Here is a 19,567-nt window from a genome sequence, read left to right as displayed (position 1 = left end):
CACCCTAAAGACAATTACTATCTTTATACCAAGGGCTTTTTCCCCTTTGACAGGAAGGTAGCCAAGTCAAAACGCATATGCCCACTCCCACTCATTTCATTCCCGCCCATTCCACTCTAATTCATTAACCTTTCCTTCTCTCATCTTAGCTTCCCATGGATGACAGGTCATCTCTGTATCACACACACTGCCCTGGGTCACAAGCAATGTAGCAGGACACAGCACATCCGCAGCAAGGCTGTTTAACTTAACTGGCAACCCCCCCCCCCTCTCTGTCCCTTCATGCATAAAAAGAGAAGATGTAGAGAAATCCCTTTAAGCTGTTTCAAAATACCATTCACAGATAACCACTCCCTAACCTCCCCCATCCCTTCCTGGCATCACATTATCATATATACACTGCTATCCTCCATTCACCCTATCTCCTGCCTTCTCCCTTCCCTTCTCAATAGACATTCCCCTCTTGTTCAATACCATTTTCACCCCATCCATCCACCTCATCCTCAGTCATCCCCTCAAGTTCAGTCCCTCTGCCTCAGCCTTCCACACCTCTTTTACTAATCTTTCTTCATTCTTTCCATGTGTCCAAACCATCCCAGTACTCTTTCATCAGCCCTATCTATCTCCTTTTCCACCTCCACTCTCCTCCTCACCACCTCATTTCTCACTCTATCCAACCTTGTAACCCCTACCATACTTCTCAGACATTTCAACTCAAACACATTCAACTTTTCCTCTCTGCCTCTCTCAAAATCCATGTCTCTGCCCTATACAGTGCTGCCGGCACAATCATCCTTTCATATAATCTCCTTTTTGCATCCATTCCCAAATGCCTATTTCTCATGACACTTTTTAATCCCCCAAGGCATTTACTTGCTTCTCTCAATCTACTAATTTCATTTCCACTCCTACCTTTCCTGTCATATGTGACCCCAAATACCTAAAGCCATCCACTTCCTCCAGCCTCTCTCCTTGCAGACTTACTTCCCACTCACTTCTATCCTCCACCTTGTACACCTCATCACCTTACTTTTACCCATATTTACCTTCAACTTTCTCCCATCATATATCCTCCCAAATGCCATCACTAACTCCCTTAAACCCCCCCGTGACCCTGTCACAAGCACAGTGTCTTCAGCAAACAAGAACTGGCTCACCTCCCACTTTTCTCTATTTTCTTTAACCATTTCCATTCCCCTACCCATTACCCTCACATTTACCTCCCACACCACCCCATCCATGTGCACATTGAACAGCCATGGCGACATAACACATCCATGACACAGCCCCACCTTTACCTCAAACCACTCACTCTCTCCAATTCTAATTCTAACACAGGCTCAACTACTTTTGTAAAAAATCAGCAGCCCTTAACAGCTTTCCTCCAAATACAACACCTACAGACCAGTTACACCATGAAACAAAAATCCTCAAAGTTATGGATCAACTACACAAGAGGCAAACACAAACACAGCATACCCACTACAATACATAGCAGAACATCCACACATGCTAAGAAACATTAAAACCTCCACAACTACCAGACACCAGCCTCCAAAAGCATATACATAATCATATCACTCACTGTTCCATCAATAAACTGAAAGGCAAAATATTGCTCCATGCCAGACCCCCTGATATCCATCCCTCTGAATCCTCTCTCTCTGAAAATACAGAGTCCACCTAGCCAGACTGCGATGTGGCCACCATCCACCTCCTCATAGGTACCAGAAGAGGCTGGATGACCACATCACAGATAACTGTCTAGAATGCAACACATCACTCCATACTATACAACACATTATGGAAAACTGTACTGTACACAATCAAACATGCCAACAACACAATATACATGCAATAGAGGACTTGTGGAAAAAATACTGTTGTTGTTGTTGTTCCCTAGACTGTCTGAGCAGCCAAAATGGGGTTTTCCCACAAATCCTTTATGGAGTGTATGTTATGTTGTTTGTGTGCGTGATTGTGTATAATGCAATCTTCCATGATGTGTTGAATAGTACAGGGTGAAGTGTTATCCTGGGCATTTGTCCACAATCCAGTCATCCAGTCTCTTCTGGTAGCTTAGAAGGGCTGGGTGGTGGCCGCATCGCAGTCTGGCCAGATGGACTATGTCCTTTCCTGGGAGAGAGGATTCAGAGGGATGGATATCAGGGGGTCTGGTATGCAGCAATGTGTTGTCTTTTAGTGTGTTAATGGAGCAGTGAGTGATGTGATTATCAATGTTTCCAGAGGCTGGTATTTGGTGGTTTTGGAGGAAGAGAAGAGTATTTGTGTGTGATATAGGTATTTGGATGTTTTTTTTATATTTCTTGGTGTGTGTGGGTGTTCTGCTATGTAGTGTAGCAGGTATGCTGTGTTTGTGGAGGTTGCAGCAAGTGTTTGTGTGCCTCTTATGTCAAGGTGATCTTTGACTTTGAGGACTTTTGTTTCATAGTGTAGGTGGTCTGTAGGTGTTGTATATGTGCAGCCTGTAATTGTTTTTAATACTTTGTATGGTCTGAAGGGTGTTGAGGTGTGTCTCACTGAGGTTAGGTGCCCATGCTGGACTCACATAATTCATCACTGAGCATATGCATTGTTTGTATATTGTAGTATTAGTTTGTTTTGTCCAAATGTTGTTACAGGCCACTACACTCCACAAAAACTCTTCTAATAAACCTCACGCAAAGAATATTAGATGGCATCAATTCAGATAGGCCCCATCACAGAACACTTCTTATAACATTAGACATTAGTAAAGCTTTTGATGCTATCCCCTGCCACAAACTAACAAACAAAATATATAACACAGACATGCACAATAACACTAAAAGATGGCTGGCCAATTATCTGGCAGGCAGAAATGCTTATGTGTCATATAATGGCCAATCATCGCACATCAGAAACATTAAGAATGGAGTACCACAGGGCTCTGTTCTATCCCCCACACTCTTTAATCTATACATGCATGATATACCCACACCAGACACCTCAGAAATACAAATCTCTTCCTACGCAGACGACATAACAATCACATGTACACATCGTAACACAAAGCCGCAGAAATAATACAGCCATACCTTGATACACTCAACACATGGTTTATTACAAACAGACTCAAAATAGCCCCAGCCAAATCTACAACAACACTTCTCACAAACTGGACAAAAGAACACAAATACCTTCCTCATCCCTATATCAACAACACTAATACCACACACACACTGAAAATTCTTGGTGTAACATATGATACATCCATGTCATTTAAACAACACATTACAAACATAAAAAATAAATACACACCTACATTCAACACACTTAAATCAATCACTGGAACAACATTTGGAAAAATCCTGTTTCACCTGTGGCATTCCTCAAGGAAACAGGATTGCTTGGCCCACAGTCAAGGGAATGACAATATCAACAACAAAAACACAAACACTGCACAGATAATGATGTAATTAGTTAATTGGTGCCCTCATACATTTACGTAGTCACACACAAGATACAATACGCAACAGGTAATTGTATTCCTGTACCTCTACCCATTCCAGTAACTTTAGTTTAAGAGCCTCACTAATCTGTACTGCAAGAACCCAAATAGTGAACTTTTACATGGAACTTTATCCCTTTCACTACCCCTTTTGTGATAATTTCTCATGAACCATAGACAAAGGAACATCAACCACTTCATCACTAGTATACTCTCTGTGCTAGTGCCACAATTTTACTTTTCTATAGGACATTGTATGGGGCAGAGGCCTGGAATTTAAAGGCAGCAAAAAGGAAACACCTAAATATGTTTGAGATGAAGTGTCTGAAAAGTGTAGTAGGAGTTACGAAGTTGGGTAGAATGAGAAATGAGGAGGTGAGGAAGAGAACTGGGTTGGAAAAAGGTAATTGCCAGGTATTGATCAACAAATATTGAATGGTTTGGGTAGTGGAGAAAAAAAAAGAGTATAGAAGGCAAAGGTGGATGGAGTAAACTTGAACAGAAAAGAATGAGAAGGGCAGGTAAAGTGAAGGGGGCACTGGATGTAAGAGAAATATCTGTTGAACAGGGAATGGAGAGGGCAAGAGATAGGCGTGAGTGGGGAGGAGTTATGAGTGGATGAGAAACTGACATGCCCCAAAAGGTTCTTCTTGTCTACTTTTTTAATTCTTGAGTGAACGAGTGGGGAAGGTTGCCATGTTATGAAGTGGGAAAGATAAAGCAGCTTCAGATATTGAGTCATACTGTGGAAGTGTTGTGTTTTGCTGCATTACCTCTGACCTTAACAGCAGGCAGGATACTGGGATGACCTTTCATCTACAAGGAGCTAAGACAGAAGGGACAACAAATGGTTTTTTAATGGAATGTAGGTTTTGATTCAGGGACCCATTTATAAAGGATAAAGGGTCTTTTGGCATGTATGTATGACACTGAGTACGTCTACTTTTGATCAAATCTTTTTCAGTTCAGGATCCATTTCTTGAGTAAATAAAAAGCTTTGTCATTTTCTTGAACAAAACCTGATAAATACCCCATTATGGCATCAATTAAGTTCTCAAACATACATACATATACCAAGGGTTTTTGCCCTTTACACAGGAGGTAGCCAAAGTCAAAGACATAAATCCACTCCCACCCATTTCATCCCCATATACCACTCCCATCCACCACCCCTCTCTCCCTCTTTTCTTGGCTCCTCCTGGATGATGGGTCATCCCTGCATCTCGCCCACTACCCTGGGTCAGAAGCAATGCAGCAAGACAGCATTGGACCAAAGGTAATTTCCTTTTATAAGAGGGGTGGCCAAATTAAAGCAGGGAACATGGAACTGCCTAGTGTAAGTCCTATGGTCTCTTCCAGTCCCTTCCAATGTTATGTTCTTATGTCCACACATTAAAGTTCTCATGCTTGTACACATTCACAATACAAAGAGCAACAACAAAACTGGCACCAACTCTTTCCAAAATGACATATGAACAAAGAGTGTCCAAATTAGAATTTCCAACTCTGGAACAAAGAAGGGAAAGAGGAGACTTACTATCTATAGAATTATAAAGGGTATGGAAATCTTAGATAAGAATAACTTATTGAAATGGGACAATGGAAAAACAAGAGGATATGAAAAAAAAAAAAAATAGCTTCCCACACAGAGTGATAGATACTTGGAACAAATTGGACAAAGAAACAGTGTAAGCAAACATTATTCAAGATTTTAAGAAAAAACATTTATGCTGATACAAAAACGGGTCACCAAGAGCATAGCTCCCTTCCCGTATAATACAACTAGGTAAATATACACTTGTTATAAACACTAAATCAAGACTTACCAAAATCTTTGAAAAATGGTATTTTGCCTTGAAGGAAATTTTGTATGTATCCAGGTTTCGAACAATAACTTTTCGAAACCTTTCCTTCAAACTTAACCATGAACGTTCCCTTAAGCCTTGTTCTCTTGACATCTGTTCCCACATGCTTTTGGCACCAACCTGAAAAAACATTCAAAACAAAAAACATGAATAAAAAAATAAATAAATACATAAAAAATATGTATATATATAAAAAAATAACATAAATAAAATAAAATAAAAATAAATACATCCTTAAATATGCTGATGTGCATATGGATGGACTGCTAAATCAATCAATAACTTGTTGTCTTGAGTTTCACTAAGATGTCCCACAACCCCACAGTGGCTAGCAATGATCCTTGGAACCTCCTATAGGTCTCTCTGGGAAGAAACCTTGGATTATTGTCTGTGTTGTATCATTGTGGGACTGTTTCTATGTCACCAGCTGAAAGTGCTAGGGAGAGGAGAGCAGTTGCTGATTCTTAGCTCTCCATGTGTACATACAGACATACATATACCAAAGGCTTTCTACCCTGTGGTGGGGGCAAAAGAATACTGCCACCAAGTATTTCCACTTGGATCATAATAGGCAAGAAAAAATGTATGAGGATTGGGACCAGGCATCCTTCTCCTTGTAGCCCCACAGGGGACATTCCTAAAAAAAGTAAAGGCATAAGAGGGTCTAGGACTTTTCCAACCAGCACCCTAAGGTTTGGGTCTTTTAATGTGCATGGATGTGGTACAGATGACAGTAAAAGGGAAGAGATAGGTAGTATGTTTGTGAGAAGAAAGATGGATGTGTTGGCTTTGAGTGAAACTAAGTTGAGAGGGAAGGGCGAGTGTAAGTATGGGAGTGTAAGTGGGAGGTTATCAGGAGTGAAGAGAGGGCGAGGGAGAGAAGGGGTGGCTATACTAGTAAGTGAAGAGATAGGTAAACGTGTCATGGAGTGGAAGGAGGTTTCCTCAAGGATGATGTGGATGAAGGTGAAACTGGGAAAGGAGATGTGGGTTTTTGTAAGTGCATATGGGCCTGGTATTGAGAAGAGTGTAGAAGAATGGAGGCTTTTTGGATAAATTTAAATGAGTGCATAGAGGGACTAGGGAGAAATGTCAATGTAATAGTACTGGGAGACCTTAATGCTAGGGTAGGAAATGAACCAACTGATGGAGTGGTTGGGAAATGTGGAGTTCCAGGAAAGAATCATAGTAGAGAGTTGATGGTGGAGATGTGTCTAGAAAGAGAGTTGATGATAGCAAATACTGTGTTTCGGAAGAAAGTCAAGCATAAGTACACATGGGAGACAGTGGTGGATGGATGGGTGGTAGGTAGAGCGTTAATGAACTATGTAGTGGTAGATAGGAGTATAATAGGAAGAGTTAAGGATGTACATGTGCTAAGGGGAGAGGGTGAGGGAATATCAGATCATTTTTTGGTGGAAGGTAAGTTGAGTGGAAGATAGATGGAGAAAGAGGAAAAGGACAAAAGGTAGGGAGGTGCTTAGAGTGAACTCTTTAAATGAAAAGGAAAAGGAGAAGGAGTACAAAAAGAAGCTGAGAGAGGAGTGGGAGTGAGTGAAGGATAGAGTAGAGATAGGAGTGGAGGAGGAATGGGGATGGTTCAAGGAGGGAGTCACAAAGTGTGCAAAGATGGTGTGTGGAACAAGAAGGACAGGAGGAAACAGAAGGAAGGGTAGTGAATGGTGGGATGAGGAAACAAAGAAGATTGTAGAGGAGAAGAAGCGACCTTTCACAGATTGGTTACAAAATAGGACGAGGGAGTCATATGAGAGGTATAAAGAAAAGAAAAGAGAACTAAAGCAAAAGGTAAAGGAGGCAAAGAGGAGAGCAGATGTGAAATGAGGTAAGAGTATGACAGAAAATTTTGAAAGTAATAAAAAGATGTTTTGGAAAGAAATTAAGAGAGGAAGAGGAGGCAAATCAAGTAGAGAAGAAAAGGTAAAAGGTGCAAATGGAGAGATGATAATGGAAGAGAAGGCAGTAAGGGGAAGATGGGCAGAATATTCTAGGGAGTTGCTAAATGTGAAGGAGGATAGGGAGGGAAAGATAGTTGCAGTGGGAAATGCTAAGAAAATGAGAATGACGGGTTAGGAAAATGGAGGAGAAATAAGGAAGGATGAAGTGAAGGCAGTTAAGATGATGAAAGTAGGTAAGGCACCAGAATGTCTAAAAAAAGGAGGTACAGTGATGGTGGACTGAATGGTGAGGTTATTTAATGTTTGCTGGAGAGAGGGTAGAGTGCCAGAGAACTGGAGGAGTGCCTGTATAGTTCCCCTTTACAAGGGAAAAGGGGACAAGTGTGAGTATAGTAGTTTCAGAGGGATTAGCTTGTTAAGTGTAGTTGGGAAGGCTTATGGGAGGATCTTGATTGAGAGGATTAGGAGAGGAACAGAGGGAGTAATTGGTGAGGAACAGTGTGGATTTAGGATGGGTAAAGGTTGTGTAGATCAGATTTTTGTGGTAAGACAAATATGTGAGAAAGCTATGGGAAAGGGGAAGGATGTTTTTTGGGCTTTTATGGATCTGGAAAAGGCTTATGACAGGGTAGACAGGAAGGAACTGTGGGAGGTTTTGCAGATATACGGGATAGGAGGAAAGCTTCTAGGAGCTATCAAGAGTTTTTACGAGAGTAGTAGAGCATGTGTCAGGATTAGAAATGGAGAGAGTGAATGGTTCGAGGTAAAGGTGGGACTTCATCAGGCTGTTCAACTTCTACATGGATGGGGTGGTGCAAGAGGTAAATGCAAGGGTGGTGGGTCAGGGATTGGAGATGGTTAAAGAAAATGGAGAAAAGTGGGAGGTGAGCCAGCTGTTGATTGTGGATGACATTGCGCTTGTGGCAAGTTCGGAGGAGGGATTGAGGAAGTTGGTGACAGAGTTTGGGAGAGTGTGTAAAAGAAGAAAGCTGAAGAGAAATGTGGGTAAAAGTAAGGTGATGGGATGTACAAGAGGTGAAAGTGGCAGTAGACTGGAAGTGAGCATTAAGGGAGAGCAACTGGAGGAAGTGGATAGTTTTTAGATACTTGGCTGCAAATGTGGCAGGAAAAGGTGGAGTGGAAGTGGAGGTAGGATGTAGTAGAGAGAAGCGAGTAAATGCCTTGGTGGATTAAAAAGTGTAATGAGGAATAGACATTTGGGAATGGAGGCTAAGAAGAGACTGTATGAAGGAGTGATTGTGCCAACAGCACTGTATGGGGCAGAAACATGGAACATAAGAGAGGAAGAGAGAAGGAGTTTGAATGTGTTTGAGATGAGGTGTCTGAGAAGTATGATGGAGGTTACTAGGCTAGATAGGGTGAGAAATGAGGAGGTGAGGAGAACAGGGGTGGAAAGGGAGTTGGGAGATACGGTTGATGAAAGAGTATTAGGATGGTTTGGACACATGGAAAGAAGGAGTGAAGAAAGACTAGTAAAAGAGGTATGGAAGGCAGATGTGGAGGGAGTGAACATGAGGAGACATCCTAGAATGAGGTGGATGGATGGGGTGAAAGGGGCTTTGGGGAAGAGGGGAATGTCTGTTGAGGAAGGACAAAAGAGGACAGAAGACAGGGGTGAATGGAGAATGGTTGTATATGGATGATGCTGTGATGCATGAGGTGGAATGGGTGGGGGGATGGGGGGTGAGGTAGTATGTGTGAGCAAAATTTGATGCAGCCCGAAGGGATTTCTCCCCGTCTTCTCCTTTTATGCATGGGGGGATGGAGAGGGGGGGTCGCCGATTTAATGAAGCGGTCTTGCAGTGGATGTGCTGTGCCTTGCGACACTGCCTCTGACCCAGGGCAGTGGACAAGGTGCAGGGATGACCCATCATCCAGGAGGTGCTAAGATGGGAGGGAGGGTGGAGGGGAGTGGAGTGTATTTAGGGATGGAATAGGTGGGAATGATTTCATGCCTTTTTCTTTTTGGCTACCTCCCTTGTAAGGGGGAAAAAGCCTTGGTATATGTATGTATAAGGGAGATGGCCAAAAAACAAAGGCATAAAAACCACTCCCACCCATTCCATCCCCATCACACAGGCATGATAGTGGGTAACCAAAAAAAAATCTACATTGGCCGGGGGTCCAAGGGCAGAACCCCTGATGGGAGTCAGGGGCCGCGGGCCTAGTCTGAGTCTCTGGGCTGAATCACTACTAACAAACCCATGCAAGCTGTTCCATTTATGTTGCTATCGATATAATTCGGCCAAAATAAAATCTACCCCAGTCATTACCTTGCTATATGTACACATGCGCACCACACCATGGAATGCTACACAAAACGAATCGCTTGCAGGCCAGCACAAAATAAACCGCTTACACACAGGTACAGCCGACATATGAATTACCCAAAACTTCACATCAACAAAAAATGATTTGACCACAACAAAATAATTTTTTTTAACAGGATCATTTATTACCATTGGGAATTAATGACAAACAATTGAGATCATTGTCAGGGAAAGAAAAAAATCGGAATTCCGATTTTAATCAGAAGAATATCATGCCTGATCACACTTCACTCCCCTCCACCCTCTACCCTCCCTCTTATCTTGGCACCTCCTGGATGATGGGTCATCCCTGCATCTCGCTCACTGCCTTGGGTCAGAAGCAGTGTCACAAGATACAGTGCATCCACAGCAAGGCTGCTTCATTAAATCAGCGACCTCCACTCTCCATCCCCTCATGCAGAAAATGAGAAGATGGGGAGAAATCCCTTTGGGCTGCATCAAATTATTTCTCATACATACTCCCTCACACCCCATCCCCCACCCATTCCACCTCATGCATGACAGCATCATCCATATACAACCATTCTCCATTCACCCCTGTCTTCTGTCCTCTCCCGTCCTTACTCAACACACATTCCCCTCTTTCCCAAAGCCCCTTTTACCCCATCCATCCATCTCATCCTAGGTTGACCCCCCAGATTCACTCCTTCCACACCTCTTTTATTAGTCTTTCTTCATTCATTCTTTCCATGTGTCCAAACCATCCCAATATTCTTTCATCCACCCTATCTCCCAACTCCCTTTCCACCCCCATTTTCCTCCTCACCTCCTCATTTCTCACTCTATCCAACCTAGTAACCCCTATCATACTTCTCAGGCACCTCATCTCAAACACATTCAAACGCCTTCTCTCTTCCTCTTTTATGTTCCATGTTTCTGCCCCATACAGTGCTGTTGGCACAATCACTCCTTCATACAATCTCCTCTTAGCATTCATTCCCAAATGTCTATTTCTCATTACACTTTTCAATCCCCCAAGGCATTTACTCGCTTCTCTCAATCTACATTCTACCTCCACCTCCACTCCTCCCTTTCCTGCCACATTCGCACCCAAGTATCTAAAAATAACCACTTCCTCTAGTCTCTCTCCCTTTATACTCACTTCCAGTCTGCTGCCACTTTCTCCCCATGTACATCTCATCACCTTACTTTTACCCATATCTATCTCCATGTGTAACAATAATAAATACAATTCAAGTTAAAAGAGAGATCTTGGGCCCAGCCCAGAGACCAAGTGTCAGCCCCTCAGGGCAACAGCTCCTAATGGAAATGAGAGGGTTAACAGGTTTTGAAAATGGGTAACTTTTCTGTCTATTTTGCAGGACCAACACATGCAGTAACATTTCATTGGTCCCTGAATGGAGTGGTGTGGGAAGCAAATGCAAAATAGCTATACAGAGGATTAGAAATTGAGTGACCATGGAAGGATACAGGAAGTGAACAAATCTTTCCACTTTTTCACACATCACTTTCCCACTCCAAACCATCACAGCATCAAGCTTTCACATAAACAGACTATTTAACAATAACAGCCCAGTACTTCAACTACAAAACAGCAAATTCTATACTTCACTAATCCCCCAGAAATTCACATACAAATACCAAAAGACCTTTACCCCTTCATAACAGGGCTGGTCAAGTTATAGCAAACACATCCACCCAACACCTACCTAATCTATTCAAAACTCATTCATCACCCCTTCTCATCTTATCACCATGTGGATAAATGGTCATTCCTGTCCCCTGCCATACTGCTTGGGTTAAAGGCAATAGAGCAAGACACAGTGTTTCCAATAGCCAGAGCAGATTTACACCCACTGTTTCATTTTATCACTAACCCCTCTTTCATCCACTCAAGAAATTTATGAAACAAACAAGAACATCCCTTCAAGCTGACATTTTCTCATCTATCTACCACTCTCCATTCACTCCTATCTTTTGCACTCTCTCTTCCTTGTTCAACAGATCTACCCTTTGAACCCAATACACCTTTCACCCTATCCATCTAACTCATTCTTTGTCTTTCCCTCAAGTTCACTCCATCCACCCTTTTTGCTAGTCTTTTTTCATTCATTCTTGCCATGGAAAGGAAGTAATGCAGCAGAGAAATAATTTCCAAGATAACCAAGAATTTTACTGGTATCCCTGCATTCAGACCCCCCTCCAACACACACACATTCACACACTAAAACAGTACCAAAACATAGTCAACCTGGAAACAGACATCAAGTACCCGCAACAGAACAAGAGACTATAGTCTTAGACTCACTTTTTCCAAAGAGCAAAACAAAATAACTTCCATGAGTGTTTTATAAGATGAACAGGTAACTGAGGCCAGTTCCTTGGATGCCAGAGATCATCTATCTTCTACCTAACATTATCTAGACAATAGGTTATAATACTGAAAGGATAGGATGAGAGAGAGAGGGAGGAAGGGCGAGAGAGAGAGAGAGAGAGAAAGAGAGAGAGAGAGAGAGAGAGAGAGAGAGAGAGAGAGAGAGAGAGAGAGAGAGAGAGAGAGAGAGAGAGAGAGAGAGAGAGAGAGAGAGAGAGAGAGAGAGAGAGAGAGAGAGAGAGAGAGAGAGAGAGAGAGAGAGAGAGAGGGGGGGTCTCAATTACCTCTGAATATCTCTTGTTCTCAATAATAAACTTCAGGATTAAATAATCTTCTTTGTTGGAGTATGGCTTCCTTGTGTCTGGCTCTTTCTTCACAACTGCAATGCAAAAAATTCTATTCTTCATTTGTTTTCTCTTCATCCTTCATAAGCACTTCAATCAAGCTGTCAGAGATAGAAAGAGAAAGAAAAAGAGAGAGAGAGAGAGAGAGAGAGAGAGAGAGAGAGAGAGAGAGAGAGAGAGAGAGAGAGAGAGAGAGAGAGAGAGAGAGAGAGAGAGAGAGAGAGAGAGAGTGAAAAGGATATGGAAGGGGAGGGTGGGAGGGGAAGAGAAAAGAGGAGATAATCAAAGAGAGGAAGAGAAAGAATGAGAAAGAGAAGGGAAAGAGAAAGAGAAGGGAAAGAGAAAGAAGGAGAGGAGAAAGAGAGAAGGAGTGAGCGAGAGAGAGAGAGAGAGAGAGAGAGAGAGAGAGAGAGAGAGAGAGAGAGAGAGAGAGAGAGAGAGAGAGAGAGAGAGAGAGAGAGAGAGAGAGAGAGGGAGAGAAGGAGGGAGAGAAGGAGGGAGAGAAGGAGAGAGGGAAGGGGAGGGTAGAGGATGGAGGGAGAGGGAGAGGAAGAGAAAGGAGATAAACAGAGAGTGGAAACGAGTGAGAAAGAGAAAGAGAGAGAATGAGAAAGAGGAGAAAGATAGAGGGAGAATGAGAAAGAGAAGAGATAAAGAATGAGAAAGAAGGAGAGAGACAGATAATGAGAAAGAGGAGAGATACAGAGAGGAGAGAGAGAGATGGAGAGGGAGGGAAAAAGGAAGAGAGAAAAAAAAAGAGAAGGGGGAAGAGAGAAAGAAAGAGAGGGAGAGTGAGACACACAAGCCCAATCAGACAAATCCTCAGGCAAAGAGTTGTGGTCATAAAATCTACAGGAGCAATGTGGCATTCAATATTTTCTGTCCATTCAATATTTCCAACAAATATCAAATAACACTTAATTACTAACCTTTCTCTGGTTTACATTTGCCCCTCAGTCTTTTCACAGCTTCCCTAACAGACTCAATATTTTCATATGTATCCAACCGCTGCATAATTACTTTTCTATATCTTTCCTTTAAGCTATGCCATGTCCTATCTGTATTAAAAAGTAAACAAAATAACCAATTTCATAAAATATTTTATTAAAGGGAACCAGAACATTCTCTATCATATCCATTCACTGCTGGACAAAAATGCACAGAAATATAACAAAATTACTTTTCCCCCCATATGATGAGGGCCAAGTCAAAACACACAGCTTACACCCATCCACTGTCCCTCCCCTCTTAGCTCCTCATGGAAGAAAGGTCATCAACCCGCCTCCACACACACATACATTGGATACACAGCAAAGATTGGAACTCCAGGAAAGAAGTCCAATTTTCATGGATCTCAACAAGGGAGTACCTTGTTGTATTAGTAGAGAAGGGAAAAGCTCGTGGTGTAGTGGGAAGGTAAAGAAATAGGAGAAAGAGAGGGATTATTGAAGAAAATGGAAGGAAATGAGGAAGGGGATGAACAGGCCCTGGATCTTAGGAGAGGTGTAAACAAATGGGGGGAAGAATACACAGATGAGGAACAAGGAAGCAGAGGTGTCAAGAGCAGAAATATAGATAATAGCAGCTCAATGGAAAGAGACAACTGCTTTTATGGATTTAATGAGGGAGGAGGTGACAACCTCCCCCGACTAGTAAATCTAGAGGAGAAACTAAAAAAAAATAATGAAGAATGGGAGGTTAGGTTTGACCAATTATCACAGGTTACACAAAGAATTGATAAACTGGAAGAACTAAAAAAGGAGAATGAAAACCTAACCAAAGAAATAGAAGAATTAAAAAGACAGTTAAAAGAAGTAAAAGATGAGAATGAGTTGAAGAAGAATAATAAAGAAAATAAAGAGTTCATAGCAAAGGAAGCACAGGGTTGGAGAAAAGTCCAAGAGAACAACAAAGTTTTATTTATATAGTGAAACAACAGATGAAAAAACAAACTAAGGAAACAGTCATTAAAATGATGAGAGAAAAGGAGAATACAGTAAGAGACTTAGCGGACAAAAAGAAATGTATAATTATATTAGGGATGGAAAAGAAGTATAATCCAAATAGGACTACAAGAGTAAAAGAGAAGGAAAAGGTAAACAAGATATTAGAAGTAGTTCAAGAGGATGGATAAGAAACAGGGAAAGAAACTGAAGAAATATATAGACTAGGGAAATACAATACAGATAAGACTAGACCAATTAAGATCAAATTCAGGTCACAAACGACAGCAGAGAATATCTTAGCAAAAACAGGTAAACTAGTTGACAATAAACAATATAAATAAGTATGGATAAAAAGAGAAATGAATAAAAAGGAAAGAGAGGATGAGAAAACAAAAAGGCTAGAACCTAAGGAAAAAACGAGAAAAGAACAGAGTCAGAAAAAGAGAAATTCTAATGGAGAGTAGTGGATATGAAAGTGAGGAGATGGTTCATAGCAGAGAAAAAAAGGAAAGGAGACAGAAAACACGATGGAAGTAGCAGAAAATTAAAAGTGTCTTACACAAACATAGATGGCTTAACAGGCTTGAACGAACTGAATGATTACCTGATGGAAAAAGAACCGGACATAATGGGACATAGTGTAGGACATAGTCCATATAATTATTGGATTAGAAACTGAAAGGTAAAACAAGGGAGTGGAGTTATGTTCCTGACTAAGGATATAAATGTGAGGAATGTCACATATGGAAAGAATAGAGTAGAGATGATTATGATGGAAGTGGAGGACAGGGATGGGAAGAACAAGTAGTTTGTAGTAAATTATGTGCTTCCTAAAACGGCCTTGTGGGAAGAGAGAGAACACAAAAGTATGGTAAAAGACACAAGGATAACACTAAATAAGATAATGGAAGATGGAGGAAGAATAGTTATAATGGGTGACTTAAATTGTAAAGAAATCTGTTGGGAATAGATGACAAGGGTGGAGACGACCTATGGGGAAATGTACTACTTGATATGATTATAGAACATACAATGATGCAATGGATACAAGAGAATAATAGGTATAGAAATGAGGAAGAACCATCGAGACTGGACCTAATAATTACATCAGAACCTGAAATAGAGGACAAGATTGAATATAAGATGCCAATAAGTAAAAATGACCATATATTGGTTGAACTGGAACTAAATGAGGAAAAATACATGAAAAAAAGAACAATATAGAAAGGGAAGATTGATGTATGGAAAAACAAATTTTGATAAAATAAAAGAATTCTTTCAAAAAGCAGACTGGAAAAGGATACACAAGGAGGAAACAACAGTGGAAGAGAAATGGAAGATTTTTACAAAAATTTATAAAGGAGTGGAAAAGTATGTTCCAAGACAAAAACAAGAAAAAAGGATATGTAAAGTGTTGGTACAACAAAATATGTAGGGAGTTAAAAGACAAAAGGGACAAAGTTTGGATAAAATAGAAAAAAGACAAAAGACCTGAAAAATGGAAAATATATACTAGTTATAGAAATGAATATGTACAAGTGTGCAGAGCAGAAAAGAGAAAGTATGAAAAAGATGTCAAAGAAAAATGTAAAGATCAATCAAAACTATTTTACAGATTTGTAAACAACAAGCTCAAAAACAAACAAGAATTAGAGAAACTACTACAAGGAGTTGAATACACAGAGGAAACAGAAATGGCAGAAATTATGAACGAGCATTTTAAATTGGTGTTTACCAGGGAGAACATACAACCCAGAGATATCGAGTGGGAGGAGAAAGTCCCCCCTATGAAAGAGATAGAAGTGACAAGGAATAAAATAATGAATCACTTGAGTAATCTTGATGTCAGAAAATCGCATGGACCAGATGAAATGGCAAACTGGATTTTGAGAGAATACAGGAATGAACTAACAGACAAAATACATAGTCTAATAAGCAGTTCATTGAAAGAAGGAAAAGTTCCAGAAGATTGGAAAAGACCAAATATAGTACCAATATATAAAGGGGGAACAAGGAAGACCCTACTAACTATAGACTGGTCTCTCTTACAAGTATGATAGCTAAAATTTGTGAAATAATCATCAAAACTAGATGGGTAAGGCATCTGGAAAAAACAAAGTACTAAGTCCAAGGCAATTTGGATTTAGACAAGGACGATCATGCATCACAAACTTAATGTGTTTCTATTCAAGGCTAATAGATGTAATACAAGAAAGAGATAGATAGGCTGATTGTGCATTTCTAGACCTGAAAAAAGCTTTTGATAAAGTGCCACATAAAAAATTGCTGAAGAAATTAGAAACTGCAGGAGGAATACAGGGCAAACTGCTGAAGTGGATGGAAGACTTCTTGCATGAAAGAAAAATGAGAGTGGTGATAAGAGACAAACACTCTAATTGGGATGAAGTGATTAGTGGAGTTCTACAAGAAACAGTTCTGGCCCCAATAATGTTTGCTATATATATTAATGATATGGATAAAGGAATTGAAAGTTATATGAGCTTCTTTGCAGATGATGCAAAATTGTTGAAAAAAGTGAACACTGAAGAAGATTGTGAGTCGCTACAGAGTGATCTCAATAAAGTATGGGAATGGAGTAGGAAGTGGGAGATGGAGTTCAATATTAAGAAGTGTAGTATAATGGAATTTGGAAGAAGCAAAAAAAAGAATAGTGGGATCATATAAATTGGGAGAAGAAGAAATAAAAAAGTAGAAAATGAGAAGGACCTGGGAGTCATTATTATGAATAATATGTCCCCTGAGAAACATACAAACAAGATTTTTGGAGAAACTTATAATTCAATAAGAACGATCAAAGTGGCATTTACTCGTACATACCTGAATGAAGAAATGGTGAAGAAATAGTCACTTTGATAAGACCAAGAATATGCAGCAACGACGTGGTCACCAAGTACAAAAAAATGTATAACAAAACTTGAAAGAATACAAAGAGCAATTACAAAATTGGCACCAACACTCTCAGAACTCATATGAAGAGAGACTAGCAAAACTTGAGCTACAGACATTAGAGCAAAGAAGAGAGAGAGGAGACTTGATAACTATTTATAGAATCATGAAAGGCATAGAAACTATTGATAGAGAGGATATAATATAATGGGATAGTAGAAATACAAGAGGACATGGAAAGAAAATAAAAAAAGACAGTTATAGAAGAGATCTGAAAAAGGACAGCTTTCCCTACAGAGTAATAGACATTTGGAACAAGTTAGATGAGAAAGTGGTGTGTGCAAAAACAATACATGAATTTAAAAACAGTCTAGATAAAATGAGATATGAAGATGGGACACCACAAGCATAGTTTCCCTTCCCGTAAAATACAACTAGGTAAATACACATGGGCATGACACAGCACAACCACAGGATTCTATTCACCCTAAGGATGTGACACCCTCACCTTTTTAAGTCAATTCTTGATTGGGAATTGGCAAGGATGTTATTTGATCCTTTTACATGATGTATGTGGAGAATGTAGGATTGTAAAAGGAGACTCCATCTGGTGAACCTTTGGTTAGATTGAGAAACGGAGAGTTTGTTTGAGAAAGCTAAAGGGTTGTGGTCAGTATGTAAATGAATGGGTAAAGATGGATGTAAATATGGTTCAAAATGCTGCAATACTGTCACAACTGCTAAATATTCTTTTTTGATTGTGGTACAGTTATGTTGGCTGGGGTTAAATTTCTTACTGAAATAAGGTGTAGCATGCAATATTCCATGTTTCCTGCATTAATGTTGCTCCTAACACAACATCACTTGCATCTGTAAACAAATAGAAGGTTTTTGAAGGATTTAGGCTTTTCAGGACAGGGTCATTCATAAGAATTTGTTTAAATTTTTTAAAAGCTTGCTGACAATGTTCTGTCCAAAGGGGCACTAAGAAAGAGGGGAATGTTAAGGAAGGGAGAAGACAAAAGAAAGGGGTGAGTGGAGAATGGTTGTGTTTGGTTGTTCCTGTGATGCATGGAAGGGTATGGGTGTGGGATGGGGGGTGAGGGGGTATATATGAATGATGCTTTGACACAGCCTGAAGGAATTTCTCTCCATCTTCTCTTTTTTTTGTATGTGGTGACAGAGAGGGGCTATCACCATTAAATGAAATGGCCTTGCTGTGGATGGGCTGTCTTGCTATATTGCTTCTGACCCAGGATAGTGGGCGAGATGCAGGGATGAGATGCAGGGATGACCTGTCATCAAAGAAGAGCCAAGAAAAGAAGGAGGAAGGGGTGGTGATTGTGAGTGTAGTATGTGGGGATGAAATGGGCGGGAGTGGATTTATGTCTTTGACTTTGGCTACCTCCCTTGTAAGGGGGAAAAAGTCATTGGTATATGTAAGTATATAGGATAAAAAATTAGAGAATAGTTGGGGCCCAATGAGCATTGCTCCTTTCCTATATAATACAATTAGGTAAATACATACACTCTGTCTCTCTCTCAATCTCTGCTTGGGTCAAAATATAATGCAGTATGACAAGGCATTTTCACAGCAAGGCCCAACACCTAGAGTTGGTTTACCCTCACTACTTTTGTGTGATTCACAACAGTTTCCCCCAGTACTTTTGTGTGATTCACAACAGCCTTGGCTCACATGTTGGACTTGTGATTGATATCTATTACCCTCCCAGATGACTTTAAACTTGAGCTGTATTTTTTACACTTTTTCACATATGGAGAGCTGATGACTGGCAATTACTCTCCTATCCCTACAATTTTCAGCCAATATCATGGAAATAGTCCCACACTGATACTGCAGATCTGAGGGAGGGCCCTAAGGACTGTGGACTCTATGAAACTTGAGGTAACAAATATCATCATTATTGTACTATCCAGCTACAATCAAGGGAGGGGGGAGGTTATTCCTTGGCTATGCCTTGTTGCACTGCATTTGACCACTACTGCATGGCAGAAGGCAGGTGACCTTTCATCTCCAAGTTGTTGATGTTATTCTCTAGATTGTCTGGCCATGCAGTCCCATCTCCTTGAGGAACACTATTACTATGTAAAATGCAATCTTCCATAATGTGTTGTATAGTATAAGTATGGTGATGTGATAGATTTTTTTCTCCAAATGACACACTTACTGGGGCTTTAATATATGCATCATTCCAATGTGTCATTATCCAATATAAAATATCAACTAAACACTATAACCTTACTACTTACTCTTCAATTTGCCACTCTTCTCCATCATCTTCCACAGCTGGTTTCCCCCAACTTTTTCATATCCAGCACAGTCTTGAATAAAGGCTAGAAGAGCAATGTCTTCTCTTATGGTGTACTGACTTCCATATCTGCAGGTGCTGAG

At 40.5% G+C, this 19,567-nt stretch overlaps 1 protein-coding gene across 6 annotated transcripts in view; it reads right to left on the bottom strand.

Annotated features, from left to right (window-relative positions):
* Positions 1-19,567, bottom strand: part of LOC143029709 (uncharacterized) — a 113,591-nt gene that overhangs the window by 11,850 nt on the left and 82,174 nt on the right. For 3 of the 6 annotated variants that reach the window (XM_076192559.1, XM_076192560.1, XM_076192561.1), the window contains exons 9-11: positions 19,426-19,562; positions 13,231-13,359; positions 5,317-5,475 (exon numbers count right to left, since the gene is read on the bottom strand). In XM_076192559.1, the coding sequence (XP_076048674.1) occupies positions 5,317-5,475; positions 13,231-13,359; positions 19,426-19,562 (425 nt within the window). Of the gene's footprint in view, positions 1-5,316; positions 5,476-12,241; positions 12,403-13,230; positions 13,360-17,662; positions 17,771-17,951; positions 18,025-19,425; positions 19,563-19,567 lie in introns of those variants that run through there. The other 3 variants (XM_076192562.1, XM_076192563.1, XM_076192564.1) reach the window with 3 other exon arrangements.

This window comes from Oratosquilla oratoria, chromosome 11 (assembly GCF_046742065.1).
Source record: "Oratosquilla oratoria isolate Oo_2021 chromosome 11, ASM4674206v1, whole genome shotgun sequence".
Taxonomy (NCBI): Eukaryota; Metazoa; Arthropoda; class Malacostraca; order Stomatopoda; family Squillidae; genus Oratosquilla; species Oratosquilla oratoria.
This window is presented reverse-complemented; position numbering and strand designations above follow the sequence as displayed.